This window comes from Xenopus laevis, chromosome 1L, assembly GCF_017654675.1.
Source record: "Xenopus laevis strain J_2021 chromosome 1L, Xenopus_laevis_v10.1, whole genome shotgun sequence".
NCBI lineage: Eukaryota > Metazoa > Chordata > Amphibia > Anura > Pipidae > Xenopus > Xenopus laevis.
The window spans coordinates 152,811,771-152,835,571 of record NC_054371.1 but is presented as its reverse complement, the minus strand read 5'-3'; the positions used below and the strand labels follow the sequence as shown (position 1 = coordinate 152,835,571).

Below are 23,801 nucleotides of genomic sequence, written 5' to 3'. Positions count from 1 at the left end.
TAAAGGAAAAACAATCAGTTTATTTTGCAACTCAAAAGAGCTTTTCCAGCGGCAGGAAAAAATGGCAACAGAAAAATAAGCTTGAATTCAGCAACACAAAAATACAAAATATCTTACTTCAGACAAATACAGTGTCCAGTCTGCATGGAGTAAATAGTCTGACTTTCAAAGAATCTCTTTCCCCAGTGAACAGCAAGTTACAACCACATAAAATTCCAACTCTCTCTGACTTCACCTGCTGCTCACTGGTTAATCCTGTAGTGTAATTTAAAGGGGTTACTCTTAAAGGGATGGCTCAAAACCTAAAGATGGGGGATATATATCTGCCATCCAAGAAATTTCCCCTCTGACTTGTATTTCTGTACTGATTTTCTAGGAAATATTAGTAGATGTCTTGGGATATGACATCTAAGACTGTGTGCTGCATCATTTCCAACCCCATCAGGGACCTTTGTTTTGACAAAAAGGGACATATCTGTATAAAATTCAAGTGAATTAAAAGAAAAACACAATCACGTCAAAACAATGGGACTATAGATCCTCTGGAGTCACCTATATTAATATATTAAAGGACAAGTGTAAAAAAACTACTAAAAAATCCACTCCCCTTTAAATAAAGCAGGGATTGTTTGTCCATATACTGCAAGAACTTCAAGCTGGATAACTGCATCACACCTGTCTGGACAGTTCTACACTGAATTGTATCTGATTCATTAGGAGATAAAGAGATTCATTATGTATTTTTATAGGGAATAACTTACCCTCAGTTTGGTTAAAACAAGGTACAATAATGATATGATTTACATAATTCATACAGGTATAGGATCTCTTACCTAAAACCCGCTAAGCAGAAATCTAGATAATCGTTTCCCTTGTCTCTGAAAAAATAAAACATTACCGTGTACTTGATTGTAGTTAAGATGCATAAATGCAAATTATTGGCAAAACAATCTTACTAGAGATTTAATTTTTACATGATTTTCAGTAGAATTAAGGTATGGTGACCCAAATTATATGAAAACCACTTATAACTGCAGGTCCAGATAATGTTCAGAAGAAGATCTATAACTCATGCCTGTTATATAGTCACTGGCAGCATTATGCAAATAATGTTTAAATGTTCTGTTGAGTTCCTTAAAACCTGCAGCTCCCAGATAAAGCAGAGGAATCAGATGTGCTGCATCCAACTGCCAGTCCCATAACTCACACTGTCAATATGAAGTTGTTTCTTGTTATTTTATTGTCACTTTTGTCAGGTAATAATTTTCTTTATGGAGTATTAGAATTCGAATCATCTCGTAACATTTTATTAAAAAAATACCATTATGTCCTATGTTTTCTAGGTGTTCACTGTGATGTGCAACTTGATCAGTCAGAGTCAGTGGTGATAAAGCCGGGAGGGTCTCACAAACTGTCCTGCACAGGCTCTGGATTCACATTCAGTAGCAACTGGATGTACTGGGTTAGACAGGCTCCTGGGAAAGGATTACAGTGGGTGTCTAGTATTAGCAGCGATGGGAGTAGCACATACTACACTGATTCAGTTAAAGGAAGATTCACCGTCTCCAGAGACAATAATAACAACAAGTTATATCTGCAAATGAACAATCTACAAACTGAAGACACTGCCGTGTATTACTGTACTACAGACACACAGTGACAAAGAATCACAGAGCAGTGCAACAAAAACATTAATGCTGTCCTTCCATGATTCTCCAGTTGGGGGCAACAAAAATCCATTCACTTCCCATATATAAGGCAAAACAAATGGAAAATGCAAGAAGCCTATTTGTTTTCACTGTAACAAACTTATGCTAAAACATTCTAAGAATGATAAGAAAACAAGAAGTTCATAATGCAGAAAACATTTTGACACAAAAGGTAACTTCTATTTATAACAGTCTCTTCCTATAACATTCACTATATCTTGATTCTGGAAATCCATTGTTATTTGCATCACAACTTGACTGATACTTTTCCCCATGAACAGGTTTATTTGTGATTTTCATATTTCTAATTTAAATGAATATTTGAGACTATGTTTGTCATGAATGCCAAGTCCCATTGACTTCTATGTCATCTCCACTGGTTTTAGATTTTTATAAACTTTTACAGGGATTGTTTGAACAAATATATTGTGAAGTTTGGGGGATCACACTGGGATTTGCACCATAAGTGTTCACCACTACATTCCAGACTGAAGGAAAAACAATCAGTTTATTCTGCAACTCAAAAGAGCTTTTCCAGCGGCAGGAAAAAATGGTAACAGAAAAATAAGCTTGATTTCAGCAACACAAAAATACAAAATATCTTACTTCAGACAAATACTGTGTCCAGTCTGCATGGAGTAAATAGTCATCAGAGAATCTTTTTCCTCAGCGATCAGCGAGTTACAACCACATGAAACTCCAACTCTCTTCCTTCACCTGCTTCTCACTTCCTAAAAACACCCCTTGGATGTCCAGCCCACACCTCTTGCTGGTTTAACATGTGGGGGGACATTTACTATGGGTCGAATATCGAGGGTTAATTAGTGAATAACGAAGTCGATGGATTTACCGCATTTCATTCGTTCGATTGATCGTAGGAAAAATAGTTCGATTGAATGATTAAATCCTTTGAATCAAACGATTTGAAGGATTTTAATCCATCGATCGAACGATTTTCCTTCAATACCAAATTGACAGGAAAGCCTATGGGGACCTTGCTAAAAAAGGGGGATATATATCTGCCATCCACGATATATCCCCTCTGACTTGTACAATATACAGGGCTGCCATCAGGAGGGGACGGGGGACAAGCGTACCGGGCCCGGGCATGAAGGGGGGCCCGGCAGCGCGGCATTTTTTGAAGATCCGGGCCCCCCCTTACGAGCGCCCGAGCCGTACGTCTTGCCTCTGCGTTGCCGAAAGCGGAAGTGCCGAAAAGCCAATGCGCCGAAAAGACCCGAAGTCACGAAAAAAGCCGAAGTCCTGAAGCACCGAAAAGATCCGAAGTCACGAAAACAGCCGAAGTCCTGAAGCGGTGCAAAGACCCGAAGTCACGAAAGAAGGCGAAGTCCTGAAGCCATGAGTTCAATTCTACTGAACACCAGTTTGTGTGGTTTTTTTTTTAATCCCCCGGCCATCAATGTATTATTTTAATATTCTATAGGCCACTGCCACCAATCTTTTTTTAAAACATTTTTTTGGGGGCCCCCTTTTTTTTTTTTTTAACTTGTAAGGGGGGCCCCTGCCAAAAGTTTTTTTTTTTTTTTCAAAAACATTTTTTTTTAAATTTTTTTGGGGCCCTAATTTGTGTTTAACTTGTAAGGGGGCCCCTGTCACCAATGTTTTTTTTTAGTTTTTCTTTTACATTTTTTTTGTTGGGGCCCCATGTTTTTTTTTAACTTATAAGGGGGCCCCTCCCACCAATGTTTTTTTTAAAAAAACATTTTTTTTTTTCATTTTTTTTTTGGGGCCCCAATTTTTTAAGGGGGCCCTGACCATCAATAGCTTTTGATAAATTGTGTGTGGGGGGGTTACTTTTTTAGTGCTGATGTCTGTGTGGTCTTTCAACTGCGATGTGGAGTGGACGGGATATGGGGTGGCTCAGGCAGGCCCCAATTTATGTTGTACGGGGCCCTGTGATTTCTAATGGCGGCCCTAACAATATATATTTATATATATCTATATATCTATATATATATATATATATATATATATATATATACTATATATATATATATATATATATATATATAATGACAAGCTGGCTACCTGTACACATAATTTTTGTGGGACATTAGATATGGTAGGCAGGTAAGCAGAAGATAAGGATCATAAAGGCAGGGACACTGCATCTTCAGGAAAAACTCAGGTTTATTCAGCAAACTTTTCCCAACATAAAGTCACTGGCATACAGTTCATTAGCAACTTTTTGGACTGAGATTCTTTTTTGTTTTCATTGTTTCCAGCCAGTACATAAGGAGAATATGACATCGTTTCTGCTTGACCATTTTTATTAGATGTGGTTTTTATGGAGATCTATTGGTGTAATATTGTTTTTCAGGCTGCCGCTGGCATTCTTCTTCCAAATTATTATCCAAATTCATATGGAATAGACTGCAGTACTGAATAATGCCCATTGTAAGTGTATCTGGAAATATTTCCCAGCCATCTTTGTCCAGTAAGTGGCGAATACTAACCAAAAGAAGTTGATTTATTTTAGGACATATTCAAAAATTATGTGTAAGATTTTCTTTCACTCTGACACCTGTCAAACCTTTGTTTCCCAACCATGCTGAATATATTGAAAGATATGTGGATTTATTAAATCTATGTCTCACTGAATGCCATACTTTGTATAGGTCAATAACAAGTGGGGACAGTGTCGGACTGGGACACCAGGGGTCTGCCTAAAAATCTTTGACCAGGGGCCCGCCAATAAATCTTAGACAAAGGGTCCACTCTTAGTACTATTATTCTTACTCTCCTATTCTCTTTACATACTATAATCTATTATTCCATCTATTTAGCCACTTTGTTCTCATAGAAATAGGGAATGGCCATGAAATAGGCCAAATTTTTGCAGTATGAGGGCCCACTGACACCTGGGCCAATCAGAACTAGTATATAAGTCCCTATTTAGTAGCCAGTCTCTTACATATCTCAAGAGTGCTGCTTTGTTGCATTCTTTAATATTAGGAAAATGAGCTTGTCCCAGAGCTTTTGGTGATTGTAGTTTGATACTGCTGTTTCTTGGTCATTTGTTTTTCCAAAAAAACATTATCTGATCATTTTAGGTCTTTTGGCTTAATGCAATAGAGTAACATTTGTAATGTATATAATAAGTGTGAGAGAAGTATTATAAATCTGATTTTACATTTTTTAGTACCTTTATGCACAAAAATTATTTATGTACTAAATAGAATGATATGGGCTAGTGATGTGGATTTCTTATCTTTGTCTGCATGGACTTTGTGGTCACAACCTTATTGAGCCCCCACCTAATGAATTCAAATTGCTCACTATATAGATATAATCATATAAAACACAAACAGAGTCTGCAATCAGAGGTGCTAAAGGTAGTAGAAATTACATATAACAACATGAAAGTTTGCACCTGTTTTTGAATATTCAAAGTAGTTTATACATTGTGTCATGTGATGTACAATCTCTGAGGCTGACACATTTATAATCTGATAGCAAAAGGAAAAGTTGTACTCACTATTCAAAATGTATCCAGTACAGGCATAGGATCTGTTATCCAGAAAGCTAGGGGGATCTTTCCATAATTTGGTTCTCCATACCTTAAGTCTACTAAAGCATTTAAACATTAATTCAACTTAAAAGGATTGTTTTGCCTCTAAAAAGTATTAATTGTATTTTAGTTGGGACTAAGTACAAAGTACAATTTTATTTTTTACAGAGAAAAAATTTAAATCTTTTTTAAAAATGTGAACTATTTTCTTATAATAAAGTCTATATCAGATGGTCTTCCCATAATTTAGAACTTTCTGGGTAACGGATCCCATGCCTGTATATTATTGGGGTCAGAATACTGGAACCACTGCAGTTACACATATTAATATATTAAAGGACATTGAGTGTGAAAAGGTACTAAGAATACTCCCCACCTGTTAAAACAGCGACTATTGGTCTATATATATATATATATCTATAGTAATACTTTCTATACATCAGTCATCCTATGTCTGGCCAGTAGTGATTTGTAAATTTGTGCGAAAAGCGAATTTTGATGCCAACGTCATTTTGAGGGCCCAAAATTGACACCGGTGACAACTCCGACACTGGCGACAATTCTGTTGCGCATTAAAGTCAATGAGCAACCATTAATTTTTGGTGGCGACGGAATTGTAGCTGGCGACAAAAAACTTTGAGGCCAGTGAATTCTCACTGCAATTTTGCAAATTTATTTGCCAGTGGCGAAATGTGGAAATTCACCGCAAATTCGCGCCTGGCAAATAAATTCACCCATCACTACTGGCCAGTCCTACACTCACTTTCTCCTGATTCTACTTGCAATTTGCTTTTCCTAGGATAAAGTTCCAAAATTGTTGCCCTTTTTCATCTGACAGGGATAAACTGACAGAAAATGGAAATGATGGGAGCTACAACATGGAGCTGGCCACTATTGTAGGGCAAAAGGAAAATTTGTGCTCATCACTAAACATTTTTAAAAACAAAGTATATAAAGGATATGATCACATAATTCCTTTCCATAACTAATAGATCCTCTGTCCTCAGCTACTGTATATCACTCACATTCTTAATGGAAGGACATTTACATGTTTTACGTTATAATGTCTTAAATAATAACTAAAATAAATAGGGCTAAAATGCCATTTTTGATACAGTGAACTTATTGCACCAGTGTAAAGTTTCAGCTTCTCAATAGCAGCAGTGATCCAGGACTTCAAACTTGTCACAGGGGGTCACCATCTTGGAAAGCGTCAGTGATACTCACATGCTCAGTCGGATCTGAGCAGCTGTTGAGAAGCTAAGCTTAGGGGTCGTCGCTAATTATCAAGCAGAAAATAAGCTTAGCCTGTAATATAAGCTGATGTTACAAGGCTGATTATTACATTCTGATGCTAGTAGTAGTTGCACTGGGTCTGTGCTATCAGGTAGTAATTATCTGTATTGATCTGCCTTATATTTTGAAATGTATATTCTATGTGTACTGTATATTGTGATTGGGCCCCTAAGCTTAGTAAGTGACAGCAGCACAGAGCATGTTCAGTGAATCAGCAAACAAGGAGATGGGGAGCTACTGGGGCATCTTTGGAGACACAGATCTTTGCTGCTAAAATGCTATATAATCATGGGGTTGAGCACAGCTAATTTTCATAAAATATAATAATCATAACACTAATCACAGACCAGATATATAATCACTGGCAACATTATGCAAATAAGGTTTACATTTTCTGTTGAGTTCTTTAAAAACCTGCAGCTCCCAGATAAAGCAGAGGAATCAGATGTGCTGCATCCAACTGCCAGTCCCATAACTCACACTGTCAGTATGAAGTTGTTTCTTGTTATGTTAATGACACTTTTATCAGGTAATAAAAATAAGGAATAATACAATTACAATTATCACATAACATTTTATTTTTTAACTATCGTTATGTCTCTTCTTTTCCAGGAGGTCATTGTGATGTACAACTTGCCCAGTCAGAGTCAGTGGTGATAAAGCCGGGAGGGTCTCACAAACTGTCCTGCACAGCCTCTGGCTTCACATTCAGTAGCTATTATATGAACTGGGTTAGACAGGCTCCTGGGAAAGGATTACAGTGGTTATGTCAAATTAACCCTGATGGGGGTAGCACATACTATGCTGATTCAGTTAAAGGAAGATTCACCATCTCCAGAGACAATAATAACAACAAGTTATATCTGCAAATGAACAATCTACAAACTGAAGACACTGCCGTGTATTACTGTGCTAGCCAACACACAGTGACAAATAATCACAGAGCAGTGCAGCAAAAACACTAATCCTGTCCTTCCATGTTGCTCCACTTGAGGGCAATACAATTCCATTCACATCTCATATATGAAAGGTAAAACAAAATGAACATACAATAAACAATCTTGCACCACAAATACTCTGAGAATCCCAAGATAACAAGTAGTTATTATACTAAGTGGTGATTACAGGAAAACATGTTTAAATAAATATTTTAAGATTAAAAGAAAGATGAACTTTATTTACACAACAGTAGTGATGGGCGAATTTGCGCCGTTTCACCGAAAAATTCGGGCGAATTTTTGCTGCAAATATATTCGCTGGCGGCGATTCGCACAAATTCGCGCCTGGCGAATAAATTCGCCCATCACTACACAACAGGGGTAATTCATGATCTCTAAGGCAGTGTGCAAAATACAAAAATTAGGAGTAGCACAATGTTTGTGTAAGCCTCTGTGCTGTGTTTTGGAACACAGAGACCTCCTGCTGCAACAATGAATACAACATTTCACCGTTTGGCAGTGCTGTATTCATGAGGGGGGTGGGGGCATGCATGTTGACATACGCCCTCCATCCAATGATTCTCCACTAACTTCTGCATCATTCAACGACATCAAATACTCTGTATTCAGGGGCGCTCCGCCAATGAGGTGAGTTGAGCAACTTGCCTCAGTCGGCAGCGGCCGCTGGGACCAGGAGGGGGGGCGAAAATGCCGCTCCTGGTACTTTAAGAGACAGATTTCTGGTTTTCAAACCCAGAAATTTGTCTCTTCTAGTGCAGAGAGCACAGTTATGCTCTCTCGCTAGCGTCCTGGCCCTCTCCGCCGCCCTCGTGTACCCCCTCTGGCGCAAAAAGGTCATCGCAAAAAGGTGAGTGCACCGGGGAGGGGGTGGAAGCAATACCAAGCTGCCTTAGGTGGCGGAGGGGCCAGGATCGCCCCTGTCAGTATTTATGCAGTTTAGCACCTATAGTCATAAATGAGGCCAATCTAGTCAGAACCTATAGACCAGTGATCCCCAACCAGTAGCTCGTGAGCAACATGTTGCTCCCCAACTGCTTGGATGTTGCTCCCAGTGGCCTTAAAGCAGGTGCTTATTTTTGAATTCCAGGCTTGGCGGCAAGTTTTAGTTGCATAAAATCCAGATGTACTGCCAAACAGAGTCTCCTGTATGCTGCCAGTCCATATAGGTGCTACCCCTAGTCAACCACAGCCCTTATTTTACACCAGCCAGGAACATTTTTCATGCTTGTGTTGCTCCCCAACTCTTTTTACATCTGAATGTTGCTCACGGGTGAAAAAGGTTGGGGACCCCTGCTATAGACTATAGAAAGATTTCATCAACAGGATAGGCAATGATTGTCACCATAACTTACTCACTTTTTTGCCAGGCCAGAACTAGGGGTAGATAGAGTAGACAAATGTCGAGGGTACAGCTGCAGGGGGGAGCAGTTAGGACGAAAATACTGAGTGGTCTGTCCACGTCCACCTGTGTTTAAAAGAAAAACACAATCAGGACTTGTGGTTTTTGCGCTTTTCATATTTATGAAAAATCGCAAATGGATACATCACAATTAATTGTCAGTTTCTTCCCCACAAAGTAATAAAATGTGATAACAAAAAAAAAAAAGAAAATGTCAATACATTGTTTTGATGCTAAAATTATACATTTTACTGAAATGGTATTTTAGTGAAGGTTGGTCTTTTTACTTGGGGGTGCCAAAAGTTATGCACCCCCAAGTGATCGCATGCATTTACCTGAAACCCCGGACGGTGCACCTATTAGGAGAAAAGTGCACTGGCCCAGGATTCTTCCAGCGAGCAATCGTCTTCTGATTTCTTTCTTCTTGCGAGTGCGCATGCGCAGTAGCGCAAAAAACCAAACTTTAAAAGAAAAGTCAGATATTTCGTTCTACTGCGCATGCGTCTGCCCTAGGAAATTTAAAGAAAGAAAAAGGAAGCCGATTGCTCCATGGTGCTCGCTGGAAGAATCCCAGGCTGGTGCAGTTTTCTCCAAACAGGAGCACTGGCCTGAGGTTTCAGGTAAGTACATGCGATCACTTGGGGGTGTCTAACTTTTGGCACCTCCAAGTAAAAAGACCTTTCCTTCTTTTATAAAAGGTTTTAGGTGGAAAATGTTAAACTCAGTACCATTCTTATTTGAGTGATCTGCAAATCTAGCAATAAAATCTTTACTATGGATATTTTTTGGCAATCACTTTTTTTTGCTGGGATTTGTCAAGAAGAGTAGTGACACCTATTACGTGAAATTCAGCAAAATCCCAGTCTTGAATTTTAATCCCCCCATGCCCCACACACATCTTTGCCACCTACCCTGATGAATTGTTTGTTGCATGAATTACATTTTTTGCTGCTTGCTTTTACCTTTGGCCTATTCCTGATGCTGCGGGTAAGTAATCTTCAGGGTTGACCATCTGGGTGGCACCCCAGGAAAAACCTGGTGATCCTGCAGCCCTCGTGGGCCCCACTGGCGCATATCTACTGCCACCTGCCAGAAAGTCAGCACTCCGTGATCTCTCCCCACCCTGACAGATGCAAGAAAAAAGATACACGCTGGTTGGGGTGGGGGGGCAGGTGTTTAGAGGAGGGTTGCGGGTGGCTGATGAGGGAGCCCTGAAGTCGGGGTTGAGGGCACCCCAGATCTGGCAGCCCTGGTGGGCCTAGACCCCCCCCAGTCCAACACTGGTAGTCTTCATCAAGATTCAAGAACTGATATCATGTTATTTAATTAAGTGTCCTGCAATGGTAATTGTATCGGTTGCTGTTTATGTAATTCTGTATGTTCTTTGTAGAAACACATTTACTTTAAAATGCTGTGGAATATGTTGGCACTTTAAAAATACGTTAGTAATAATTTTAATAATAATACAACACTTATTTTCTTTTGCTTTGCTTGTCAACTGCTGTGTTTTAGAATAATGAATTAGGAATTCTAAATCTCCTGCTCCGGTGTATTATCTTTCTTGTAACTATGTATTTAAAAAAAGATACACAGTTATAGAGTTAGTTTGGGTTACAAAAAGGCAACTGTTTGTAGATCACCAGCATTCATATATACAGTAAATTATACACATGCACACATATAAATATATATATATATCATAAAGTGGTGTTACAGTGAGATTGTGACCATTAGTCATGAACAAACCTGTCCCATTTTGCATTGCAGAAAAATTTGTGAAACGGTGTAGATTTACAAAACGCATTGAAGTCAATGGGCTTCTTTGAAGCTTTTTTTTCACGCAAAATACATTCGGGGAATGTAATAAAATTCGGTAACAGAAAAACTGTTTTGAATGTGAAAAGTTATGCCTTTGCGTGAAAAAATTTTGCTTTGAGCAAATTTAATATAGCTTTTGTGTAACCAGAAACTGTTTAGCGACCATATCCGTCAGTGGAAGACCGGTCACAATTTTTAAAAAGTTTCTATGTTTGCTACAAAAGATTATGACACCTTCAAGCACTTCTTAAGAGTGCGCAATTACAATTTCGAAATGTGCAATTACAATTCGCAATGCAATAACAGTTTAAGAAACAACGTGAGATGTGGATTTTTTTGTGAATTGTCTTGCTCTTTAAAAGAGAAGGAAAGCTACGGAGGCATTTTATTGCCAATAGATTAGCTGCAATAGTGCAAGCTAGAATGCTATATTTATTCTGTAGAATGTTTTACCATAACTGAGTAAAAAGCTCTAGAAACTCTCTGTTTGTATAGGATAGGAGCTGCAGTATTAACGTGGTGTGACATCACTTCCTGTCTGAGTCTCTCTCTGCTCTGGGCTCAGATTACAGTAGAGAAGGGAGGGGGGGGAAGAGGAGCAAACTGAGCATGCTCTTGCCCAGGGCAATGAGGTTTAAGCTGAAGGCAGGAAGTCTGGTAAAGCACTGCGTATCTTGACAGCGCTATATAAATAAATGATGATGATGATGATGATAAAGAAGCCCATGTGTACACAATAGAAGGAAAGAAATGCTGTGTTTCTTTTGACAGGGGACTCAGAGCAGCACTACTTTGGGGGTTTACTGGTATATTTAGATGGACCTTTCTGATAAGGCTTACTTAGTTTTAACCTTTCCTTCTTCTTTGATTACATTCCCCCATTGATGGCAATGAGCGTTTTTTGCCCTGTACTTTTTTTTTTTTGAGCTGTGTTTTTCCCTGGGGCTTTTCTCGTGGGAACATTTTGCTGTGCTTTGGCAAAAAATATGCTGACGGCCTGTCCATGTCTCGTAAAAAAAATGTGATTATCACTAGTAACCATATCATTCATACAGACAGAATACTAGATCCTCAGGAGTCACCTACTGTATATTGATATATAATAGGACATTAAGTGGCCTATTTATTATAGCATTTAATCTAGTTTAAGCCATGTCAAATGTAGTGTAAAATAAATGGCAAATTTATCAAGGTGTGTGTGTTATATTTTATGCCATCCAAATATTAGATTTGATACCATTATTTTAGACCACTTAAACATCAGAAGTTGCGCTCAAAAAGACTGTGTAGAAAAACCACAATGGATAAACACTGTATTTTTCTATAACATTTTATAGAGGCTGCTTCAATTTGTGCTGGATTTTAACACAGATGTATGTGGCCACTGAAAATCAGTACACAGCTTGATAAGAACACCGTTTTTTATGCAGTGATGCCTGGGGATGTGTATATAATCTCTTATCTATAAACCTCATATCTGGAAAATAGATCATGGATTCCTTCAGGTGTGGAGATCCAAGTTACAGAAAGACCCATTATCCAGGTCCCAAGTATTCCAGATAATAGTTCCTATTAGTGATGGGCGAATTTGTGCCTTTTCGCTACGGCGAAAAATTAGCAAACGGTGCTGGCATCCGTTTTTTACGCCGGCGTTCCTTTCTGGATGACGGCGTAATTTTTTTTTTCACCCGTTTCGCGAATGTAATTGCCGCAGCGAATCGAGCAAATTCGCCGTGCATTCGCACCTGCCTAATAAATTCGCCCATCACTAGTTCCTATACCTTTACAGACAAACGAGGAGATCCTCTGCCCTCATCTATATCACTTATATTATTTAATACATTTTTTTAAAAAAAATAATGCCCATTCTGAATCGAAATAATATATATATATATATATATATATATATATATATATATATATATATATATATATATATATATATATATATATATATATATATATATATATTATTTCATAAAAGCATGGGATTGAGCACAGCTAATTAAATAAAATCATTACACTACTACGGGCCGGATAATGTTCAGAAGAAGATCTATAACTCATGCCTGTTATATAGTCACTGGCAGCATTATGCAAATAACATTCACATTTTCTGTTGGGTTCTTTAAAAAAAACCTGCAGCTCCCAGATAAAACAGGAATCAGATGTGCTGCATCCAACTGTCAGACCCATAACTCACACTGTCAATATGAAGTTGTTTCTTGTTTTTTTAATACTACTTTTATCAGGTAAGAATGTTCTTTATAGAATAATAGAATTCCAGTCAACTCATTATATTGTATTAAAAACTATCATGTCTAATCTTTTCCAGGAGGTCACTGTGATGTACAACTTGCCCAGTCAGAGCCAGTGGTGATAAAGCCGGGAGGGTCTCACAAACTGTCCTGCACAGCCTCTGGCTTCACATTCAGTAGCTATGCGATGAGCTGGGTTAGACAGGCTCCTGGGAAAGGATTACAGTGGGTGTCTGCTATTAGCGATGGTGGGGGTAGCACATACTATGCTGATTCAGTTAAAGGAAGATTCACCATCTCCAGAGACAATAATAACAACAAGTTATATCTGCAAATGAACAATCTACAAACTGAAGACACTGCCGTGTATTACTGTGCTAGACACACAGTGACAAAGGAACACAGAGCAGTGCAGCAAAAACATTAATCCTGTCCTTCCATGTTGCTCCACTTGAGGGCAATAAAATTCCATTCACATATCATATATGAAAGGTAAAACAAAATTAACATACAATAAACAATCTTGCACCACAAATACTCTGAGAATCCCAAGATAACAAGTAGTTATTATACTAAGTGGTGATTACAGGAAAACATGTTTAAATAAATATTTCAAGATTAAAAGAAACAGGGGTAATTCATGACCTCTAAGGCAGTGTGCAAAATAGTGTAGCACAATACTTGCTATTTTTACTTTTCACAATGCTTTTCCCTGTTAAAGAATTGCCACAAGCCTCTGTGCTGTGTTTTGGAACACAGAGACCTCCTGCTGCAACAACGAATACAACATTGCACTGTTTGGCAGTGCTGTATTCATGAGGGGGGAGGGGGCATGCGTGTTGACATACGCCCTCCATCCAATGATTCTCCACTAACTTCTGCATCATTCACTGACATCACATACTCTGTATTTATGCAGTTTAGCACCTATAGTCATAAATGAGCCCAATCTAGTCAGAACCTATTGACTATAGATTCATTTCAGCAACAGGAAAGGCAATGATTGCCAGCATATCTGACAGGCCAGGCCAAAACCAAGGGTAGGCAGAGTAGACAAATGTCGAGGGTACAGCTGCAGGGGGGGGAGCAGATAGAAGGAAAACCCTGGGTAGTCTGTCCACGTCTTCCTGCCCCAGTGTTTGTGTTGAAAAGAAAAACACAATTGTGTCAAAACAGGATCAGGACTTGTAATGGATTCGCAAATCACAAATGGATCACAAATGGATTAATCACAATTAATTGTCAGTTTCTTCCCCACAAAGTAATAAAATGTGGTAAAAAAAAGAAATTCTCAACTACTTGCTAAAATGATACATTTTACTGAAATTAATGGCATTTTAGAGAAGGAAAGGTCTTTTTACTTGGGGGTGCCAAAAGTTAGGCACCCCCAAGCGATCGTATGTACTTACCTGAAATCCCAGGCCGGTGCACCTATTAGTAGAAAACTGCACTGGCCCAGGATTCTTCTAGCAAGCGTTCAACTTCTGACTTCTTTCTTCTTGCAGATGCGCATGAGTAGTAGTGCAAAAAGCCAAACTTTAAAATAAAAGTCAGATATTTCATTCTACTGCGCATGTGTCTGCCCCAGGAAATTTCATGAATAAAAAAGGAAGCCGATTGCTCCATGGTGCTCGCTGGAAGAATCCCGGGCTGGTGCAGTTTTCTCCAAACAGGAGCACTGGCAGTTTCAGGTAAGTACATGTGATCACTTGGTGGTGTCTAACTTTTGGCTTCCCACGTAAAAAGACCTTTCCTTCTTTTATAAAAGGTTTTAGGTGGAAAATGTTAAACTCAGTACCATTCTTATTTGAGTGATCTGCAAATCTAGCAAAAAAATCTTTTGCAATCACTTTTTTTGCTGTGATTTTTCAAGAAGAGTAGTGATACCTATTACGTGAAATTCAGCCATATCCCAGTCTTGAATTTTAATCTGTCCCACACACATCTTTGCCACCTACCCTGATGAATTGTCTGTTGCATGAATTAAAATTTTTGCTGCCTGCCCTGACCCTTGGCCTATGCTTTCACTGCCATTTGCCTATTCCTGAAGCTGCGGGTAAGTAGTCTTCAGGCTTGACCATCTGGACAGGACCCCAGGAAAAACCTGGTGATCCTACAGCCCTCGTGGGCCCCACTGGTGCAGATCTGCTACCACCTGCCAGACAGTCAGCACTCCGTGATCTCCCCACCCTGACAGATGCAAGAAAAGCAGATACGTGCTGGTTGGGGTGGGGGGGAGGTGGATAGAGGAGGGTTGTGGGTGGCTGGTGAGGGAACCCTGAAGTCGGGGTTGGGGGCACCCCAGCCCTGGTGGGCCTAGACCCCCCCCCAGTCCAACACTGGTAGTCTTCATCAAGAACTGATATCATGTTATTTCATTAAGCACCCTGCAATGGTAATGGTATCGGTTACTGATTGCTATTTATGTAATTCTGTATGTTCTTTATAGAAACACATTTACTTTTCAATTCTGTGGAATATGTTGGCACTAAAAATGTATTAAAAATACATGTTAATAATAATTTTAATAATAATACAACACTTATTTTCTTTTGCTTTGCTTGTCAACTGCTGTGTTTTAGAATTAGGAATTCTAAATCTCCTGCTCCGGTGTATTATCTTTCTTGTAACTATGGGGCTCATTTATCAACACTGGGCAACTTTGCCCATGGGCAGTTACCTATAGCAACCAACCAGTGATTAGCTGTTTGAAACCAGCTGCAAGTAGAACAATGAATGCAGCAATCTCATTGGTTGCCATGGGTTACTGCCCATGAGCAAATTTGCCCAGTGTTGATAAATGAGCCCCTATGTATTTAAAAAAAGATACATAGTTACAGAGTAAGTTTGGGTTACAGAAAGGCAACTGTTTGTAGATCACCAGCATTCATATAAATAGTAAATTATACACATGCAAACATATAAATGTATATATATATCATAAAGTGGTGTTACAGTGAGATTGTGTATACAAAAAATTACCAAACACTCGAAGGCTTGTGAAGCAGGGCGAACCCCTGCATGTTTATTCACGTCAGTGGTAACGTTTCGGGGGCGGACCCCTTCGTCAGACATACAGATTAGCGTGCTCCCACAAATCCTTATACCTTCCTTAATTAACCAATTAGTGGCAATCAATGTGCAAATTTCAAAACATTACAAATATTTAAATCATATATTTCACATATTTTCTATTATTCCTGTATGAGTCTCATTCTTTATATAGTCCATATGAAAAAATCAATTAGACAAAAGAGTGAAAAAGGCATAAAAAATCACGTGAATTCCTTACTCGTACATAAAATATAGCAATGTCCATTCACTTTGTGGAAACCATCCGGATAATGTTCCTAGTCTAGTTAGATCCTAAAATCAGTGTATAAATTAGTGAATACATTAATAACTTTATAAATACATGAATAAAACCAAATGGCTTTACCGAACACGTTAAATAGTTAGAATCTACATTCCCTTTGCAACAATTTCTTCTTTGTTTCCTTTTCGCTACTCTCACATACTTTCTCTAGTATTTACCACCTCAGTTGGCTAATTCTATGTCACTGTTCGTGGAAATGCCGTGCCAGGGTCGTTTCTTTCTTTTTCCTTTCTGTGCCTAACTTTTCTTCCTCCTTTGTGGGTGCATAGTTACGGATTACTGATTTGGGATCATTTAATCTTGTTTTTAGACTTCTACTTGTCTGGCCTATATAGGCTAGCCCACAAGGACACTTAATGCAATATATTATATTGGTACTGTTGCATGTAAAGAAGCCTTTTACCCTGTGTTTCATTCCTTTAAGGGGATGTTATCCCCCTGGATAATACCATTACAATGTCTGCAGTTTCTGCATGGAAATGTGCCATTTACTTTTGGGGCTTCCTTATGTTTTTCCTTATTACCCTGTCGATTATATTTTAAATAATCCCCTACACTTTTCCCTCTCTTATAGGAGAACAGTGGCAATTGGCTGTATAATTTACCGTATTTTGGGTCAGACTTTAGAATACCCCAGTATTTGGTTATTGTTTTCCAAATTGCTTTTGTATGTGTATCATATGTTGTAATAAAGGGAATCCTACCCTGTGTTGTAAAAAATTTGTAGAGAGAGGATATAATGAGGAAAATGTAACATTGCTAAAAAAAGAAATACAAGTTATACCGAGACAGGTCACATTACAAAGAAGTAAAACAACTGTAATCAGTAATTAGTAATCCATAACTATGCACCCACAAAGCAGGAAGAGAAATTAGGCACAGAAAGGAAAAAGAAAGAAACGACCTTGGCACGGCAGGGACATAGAATTAGCCAACTGAGGTGGCAAATACTGGAGAAAGTACGTGGGAGAAGAGAAAAGGAAACAAAGAAGAAATTGTTGCAAAGGGAATGTTTCTGGATACGGCTATTACAAACAAAACAACCTAGAGGGTTAAACAAAGAGTTTAATATGAACTGTTATCTATAAACTGATACATGTAACAATATTGTTTTTCTTTCGGCCATCTAAATGTATCATATTATTTTCCTATAGATTCATTCAATGAATGAGCAGCTATTAAGGGAAAGCTTTGAACCAGGGTAAGGTAGAATTTCCTATATTTAACCCAGGTACCATAAGATGTAGATTTTAACTATTTAAAGTGTTCAGTAAAGCCATTTGGTTTTATTCATATATTTATAAAGTTATTAATGTATTCACTAATTTATACACTGATTTTAGGATCTAACTAGACTAGGAACATTATCCGGATGGTTTCCACAAAGTGAATGGACATTGCTATATTTTATGTACGAGTAAGGAATTCACGTTATTTTTTATGCCTTTTTCACTCTTTTGTCTAATTGATTTTTTTCATATGGACTATTTAAAGAATGAGACTCATACAAGAATAATAGAAAAAAATGTGAAATATACGATTTAAATATTTGTAATGTTATGAAATTTGCACATTGATTGCCACTAATTGGTTAATTAAGGAAGGTATAAGGATTTGTGGGAGCACGCTAATCTGTATGTCTGACGAAGGGGTCCGCCCCCGAAACGTTACATCACTGACGTGAATAAACACGCAGGGGTTCGCCCAGCTTCACAAGCCTTCGAGTGTTTGGTAATTTTTTTATAAACTGTATTATCAGAGAGGTACCAACCTCTTTTCCAAACACCAGGCAGGACACTTGGAGAGGCTGGGAAGATAGGTATCATATTTGCATGAACAGTGAGATTGTGACCGTTAGTCATGAACAAACCTGTCCCATTTTATGCGTTTGCGCGAAAATTTTTTGCTTTCAGCAAATTTAATATAGCTTTTGTGAAACCGGAAACTGTTTAGCGACCATTTCTGACAGTGGAAGACCGGTGGCAAGTCTTATAATTTGCGCAGTAAATACAATAAAATTTCTTACTGAAAAAGTTGTTCTGTTTGCTACAAAAGATTATGACACCTTCAAGCACTTCTTAAGAGTGTGCAATTACAATTTCGAAATGTGCAATTATAATTCGGAATGCAATAACAGTTTAAGAGACAACATGAGATGCGGATTTTTTTGCGAATTGTCTTGCTCTTTAATTACATTCCCCCATTGATGGCAATGGGAGTTTTTTGCCCTCTGCTTTTTTTTTTTTTTAACTGCGTTTTTCCCTGGGGCTTTTCTCGTTGCAACATTTGGCTGTGGTTTGGCAAAAAATATGCTGATGGCCTGTCCATGTCTCGTAACCATATCATTCATACAGACAGAATACTAGATCCTCAGGAGTCACCTATATTAATATATAATAGGACATTAAGCGCCCTATTTATTAAAGCATTTAATCTATTTTAAGCCATGTCAAATGTAGTGTAAAATAAATGGCAAATTTATCAAGGTGTGTGTGTTATATTTTATGCCATCCAAATATTAGATTTGATACCATTATTTTAAACATCAGAAGTGGCTCTCAAAAAGACTGTGTAGAAAAACCACAATGGATAAACACTGTATTTTTCTATAACACTTTATAGAGGTTGCTTCAATTTGTGCTGGATTTTTACACAGATGTATGCGGCCACTGAAAATCAGTACACAGCTTGATAAGAACACTGTTTTTTATGTAGTGATGCCTGGGGATTTGTATATAATCTCTTATCTACAAACCTCACATCTGGAAAATAGATCATGGTTTCCTTTTTCTCTGTAACAATAAAACAATACCTTGCACTAACTAAGAGGCATAAATCCAAATTAGATGCAAAACAATTCTGTTGGTTTTATTCAAAGTTTTAAAATGTTTTTAGTAGGCTTCAGGTATGGAGATCCAAGTTACAGAAAGACCCATTATCCAGGTCCCAAGTATTCCAGATAATAGTTCCTATTAGTGATGGGCGAATTTGGGCGAAAAATTAGCGAAACGGCGCCGGCATCCCTTTTTTGATGCCGGCTATTTTTTCGCACGTTTCGCAAATGTATTTGCCCACGGCGAATCGAGCAAATTCGCCGCGAATACACGCCTGGCAAATAAATTCGCCCATCACTGGTTCCTATACCTTTACAAACGAGGAGACCCTCTGCCCTCATCTATATCACTTATATTATTTAATACATTAAACATCACAACATATCTTATTATCATTGAATTTTTAAAAATAATGCCCATTCTGAATCTAAATAATATTTATATATATAAGTATATATATATTTTTTATTTCATAAAAGCATGGGATTGAGCACAGCTAATTTAATAAAACCATTACACTACTACAGACCAGATAATGTTCAGAAGAAGATCTATAACTCATGCCTGTTATATAATCACTGGCAGCATTATGCAAATAACGTTCACAATTTCTGTTGAGTTCTTTAAAAAAAACCTGCAGCTCCCAGATAAAACAGGAATCAGATGTGCTGCATCCAACTGTCAGACCCATAACTCACGCTGTCAATATGAAGTTGTTTCTTGTTTTTTAAATACCACTTTTATCAGGTATGAATGTTCCTTATAAAATAATAGAATTCTAGTCAACTCATTATATTGTATTTAAAAACTATCATGTCTAATCTATTTCAGGAGGTTACTGTGATGTACAACTTGCCCAGTCAGAGCCAGTGGTGATAAAGCCGGGAGGGTCTTCACAGCCTCTGGCTTCACATTCAGTAGCTATATAAAGTGGGTTAGGCAGGCTCCTGGGAAAGGATTACAGTGGTTATAACGTATATATGATGCAAGTCATATATATTATGCTGATTCAGTTAAAGGAAGATTTACCATCTCCAGAGACAATAACAACAACAAGTTATATCTGCAAATGAACAATCTACAAACTGAAGAAACTGCAGTGTATTACTGTGCTAGACACAGTGACAAAGAATCCTATATAAGTGTAACAAATACATTAATACTGATATCCCTCAGTCCTCCAGGTGGGGGAAACAAAAGCTCATTCTTATACTGTGAAATAAAATGAACATGCAAGAAACCTATCAATCTTCTCTGTACCAAACTTGTGTAAAAAATATTTAAAGTGTAGCGCTATAGTAAACTGACTTGTGCTAGGGCAGTTTTAGCTACTTTCCTTTGTGGGCTGAGACCACAGATGAGCTCTCTTTCTCAGGGGTAAGCCCTCGCAATGCTGTGGAGGCAAGGGTATAGTGTAACTGTAACTGGGTGTGATAGCACAATGATGGTCGCCAGTAGTTCTTTAACGGTTGAACAAATAACTGTGTTAATTGAACAATAGCACATAGATCATTCAGCACATGGATCCACAATGGAGTATAGAACATACACAGCAGCATAAAGGAAGCATATACTCACAGCACGTATCGGCTGAATCCCCACAGGCTAGGGAATATACAGCAGAGAGTAAGTTGACAGCATGTGATGGGTATTGCCCAGTTTTCAGGATATCTTCCAGTGGCAGACTAGGGGAACTCCTGACATCCCTATCTCAACACTTGATTCCATACTCTGGGTCAGTAATACCCTGGGATCTTAATCCCTCTAATCTCCTCGGCGGAGCCTTGAGCTGCTCAACTAAATAACCTCTCTATCACTCCTAGAGTGATCTATAATTGAGTATAGCTGTCTAATTACTAGGGCCAATGCGCCTAGGGTCGACACTACCCATTCCCTTCCAGCCTGCTTGGTTGGGCTAAAGCAATGGACCCAGAACACATGGTTCCTAAACCTTTTATACTCTGGCACAGTGTCATCTGGTGTACACTGTGTGAACTGCAGGGGTTACATAAGCACAAGGTCCCCATAAGGACCCACTGAGGTGTCCATATCACTAGGGATGTGCCTGTCTGTAAAGTGTAAGGGTGTCTAAGATTTTCACATCCCTACATAAGAATCTCAAGAAAAACTGGTAGTGATTTATACTAATTATTGCTGAAAAAGTTATATTTTTTTTATTTCTGGATAAAAATATAACTTTGTTTACACAAAGGGGTTATTGATGACGTCAAAAATGCAAAGTTAAAAAAATAGGCACAGTGCAAAGCTCTTTTTTACTTCACACACTGCTTTTTTCTATTCTCTGTGTTTTGAACACAGAGACATACAGTGTAATAACCATGTCCCCAACTATTTCATATTTGCTTAATTTCTTTCATCTCACTGACCATTTAATAATCCTGTTCATCAGTTTCTGCTCCAAGAAGGCAGGGCCCCATTTGTCCCTAAAACCCAAGCTATAAGGTTTCCATTTGCCAAAATGCAATACATGGGGAAAATGATTTGCACCAGAGAAAGAGCAGGTTTACTTAATGAATTCTGACATGTGAAAACATGTTTTTTTTCCAAAACACAGCAGTTAATAGTGCTGCTCCAGCAAAATTCTGCACTGAAATCAGGTTTTTAAAATATTTTATTTTGAAATCTGACATTGGCTAGACATATTGATTTTCCCAGGTGCTTCCAGTTATGTGACTTGTGCTCTGATAAACTTCAGTTACTCATAACAGCTCCCTGGTAGATATGAGAATAGTAAAAATAGTAAAAACCCAAGTCAAACTGCAATTCCTTCAGTTACATTCAGTTGGAGAAACATTAGCTTATCTGAAAGTATTTCAAGTGCTGGCTCTGTCTGAAACCACAGAATCAGGCAAAATGACCTGAGATGGCTGCATACACCAATATTAAAATGGTAAAAATTAAATTTGATGTTGTAGAGTGAATTATTTGAAGTGTAAACAGTGTAATTCAGAAATAAAACCATAAAAATCATGGAAAAATCCTTTTAACTGCAGTCATTTCTGACATTTTGGCATACACAGGGGCGCCCCGCCAATGGGGCGAATAGAGAAACTTGTAGCCTTAATTTGGGTTAACGTGTCCCATGTGGCATGACAATAATCCACTACATCATTAGGCATGTAATGAAGTCAGGTGAAAGCAAGCTGCTATACACTATATATATGTTTGTGTCTCTTTACATACGTTAAGATTAAACTTTTTTATGTAATAATACACTTAAAATAAAAAAATAAAAAATCTATTAACAAATTTTAAAAGACAAACAGCATTCTTGGAAATCTTTCAAGTAAAATTGCAGCAATATGCCCAAATAATGAAAATACATATTGCTACAGATAAAAAGGCAAATATGAAGCATTACCCTAGATTCAGCATCTTGGAATTCTCATAGATATTGTGTGCTCTTTATATAGTACCTATCAGGTGCAAATGCAAATTTGGGATCTTGGCACAGGACAGTGCAGATTCAAAAGCCACAACCCAAGAGCTGCTGTGTATAACCACTGTGCTGCGAGTGCTGCATTCTCTGTCTGTGACCTGCAGTCATCACAAATATGTTACTTTTATTCTCTTTAATTGGATTCTCAACAATCCTTGGTAAGTGAAGTCATTAACAGACCAGTAATGCTATTGTTTAATGGGCCTTATGTCTTACCTACTTATTTTCTCTTATAGGAGTCATTTCAGATATTCAACTAATACAATCAGGCTCAGAAATGAAAAAGCCTGGAGAAACTGTGAAATTAACTTGCAAAACCTCAGGGTATGATTTTGGCAGCTACTATATGCACTGGGTTCTGCAGATCCCAGGGAAAGGTTTGCAGTGGGTTGGAAGAATAAATCCTAACAATGGGAACACAGACTACACTTCTTCATTCAAGGGAAGATTTACAATCACCAAAGACAATTCAATCACTACAGTCTATCTGGAGATAAGCAGCCTGAAGCCAGAAGATACTGCAACCTATTACTGTACAATGCACAATGAGAACAACTAGGAAAACCCTATACAAAAACACTCAGCAACTACAGCACTCATGTAACCACTAGGCAGCAGCAGCTGTTTGCAGCTATATTTGTGGAATGCAGTACCAGTTCAGCGTCACACTATATAAACACTTCTACTGTTCTCATATGCTATAAATGCAATAGAACCAAAGCAAGAACAAGAAGTCACATGCATGGGATAATGTTGTGCTGTCTAACACATTTTTTTAGATTCAAAAGTTAGTACTTTAGCTAAATAACAAATGGCTGTTATAAGGAGGGTAAAGTCATTACTGACCTTTTAGACTGAATAATATATTTACCAAGCAGGAACAATTTATTTTCATCAGAGAAAATAACTGCCCTTTCTCCTCATGAGATTTGCATCTGGGAGTAGGGTTTAAAATGGATGTTAATGATCTAAAGAGATGAGCTGAGTTCTGACACCCATTAAACAAAATGGTGTTCAGCTGTTCAAAGCAGTCAAAGTCATTTTGATGAATTGGCACCAATGTTTTCTTTCCGATAAAACTGACAAAGATTAAGCTGATAAAATTGTTCTGAATCTTTAAACTCTGCCCCACTATTTCTGTGGGGTGGTTCACCTCTACG

The 23,801-nt window shown here is 38.1% G+C and overlaps 4 gene segments (V, D, J or C); all 4 read left to right on the top strand.

The window, feature by feature from the left end:
* The first annotated feature begins 1,170 nt into the window (after positions 1-1,170).
* LOC121400865 lies at positions 1,171-1,660 on the top strand. The segment is given in 2 exon segments: positions 1,171-1,256; positions 1,344-1,660. Coding segments are annotated over 2 exon segments (357 nt in total).
* Positions 1,661-6,803: 5,143 nt separating this feature from the next.
* LOC108714888 lies at positions 6,804-7,502 on the top strand. The segment is given in 2 exon segments: positions 6,804-7,066; positions 7,150-7,502. Coding segments are annotated over 2 exon segments (510 nt in total).
* Positions 7,503-12,880: 5,378 nt separating this feature from the next.
* LOC121400834 lies at positions 12,881-13,398 on the top strand. The segment is given in 2 exon segments: positions 12,881-12,965; positions 13,049-13,398. Coding segments are annotated over 2 exon segments (390 nt in total).
* Positions 13,399-22,710: 9,312 nt separating this feature from the next.
* On the top strand, positions 22,711-23,200 carry LOC121400819. The segment is given in 2 exon segments: positions 22,711-22,799; positions 22,878-23,200. Coding segments are annotated over 2 exon segments (366 nt in total).
* The last annotated feature ends 601 nt before the right edge of the window (positions 23,201-23,801 follow it).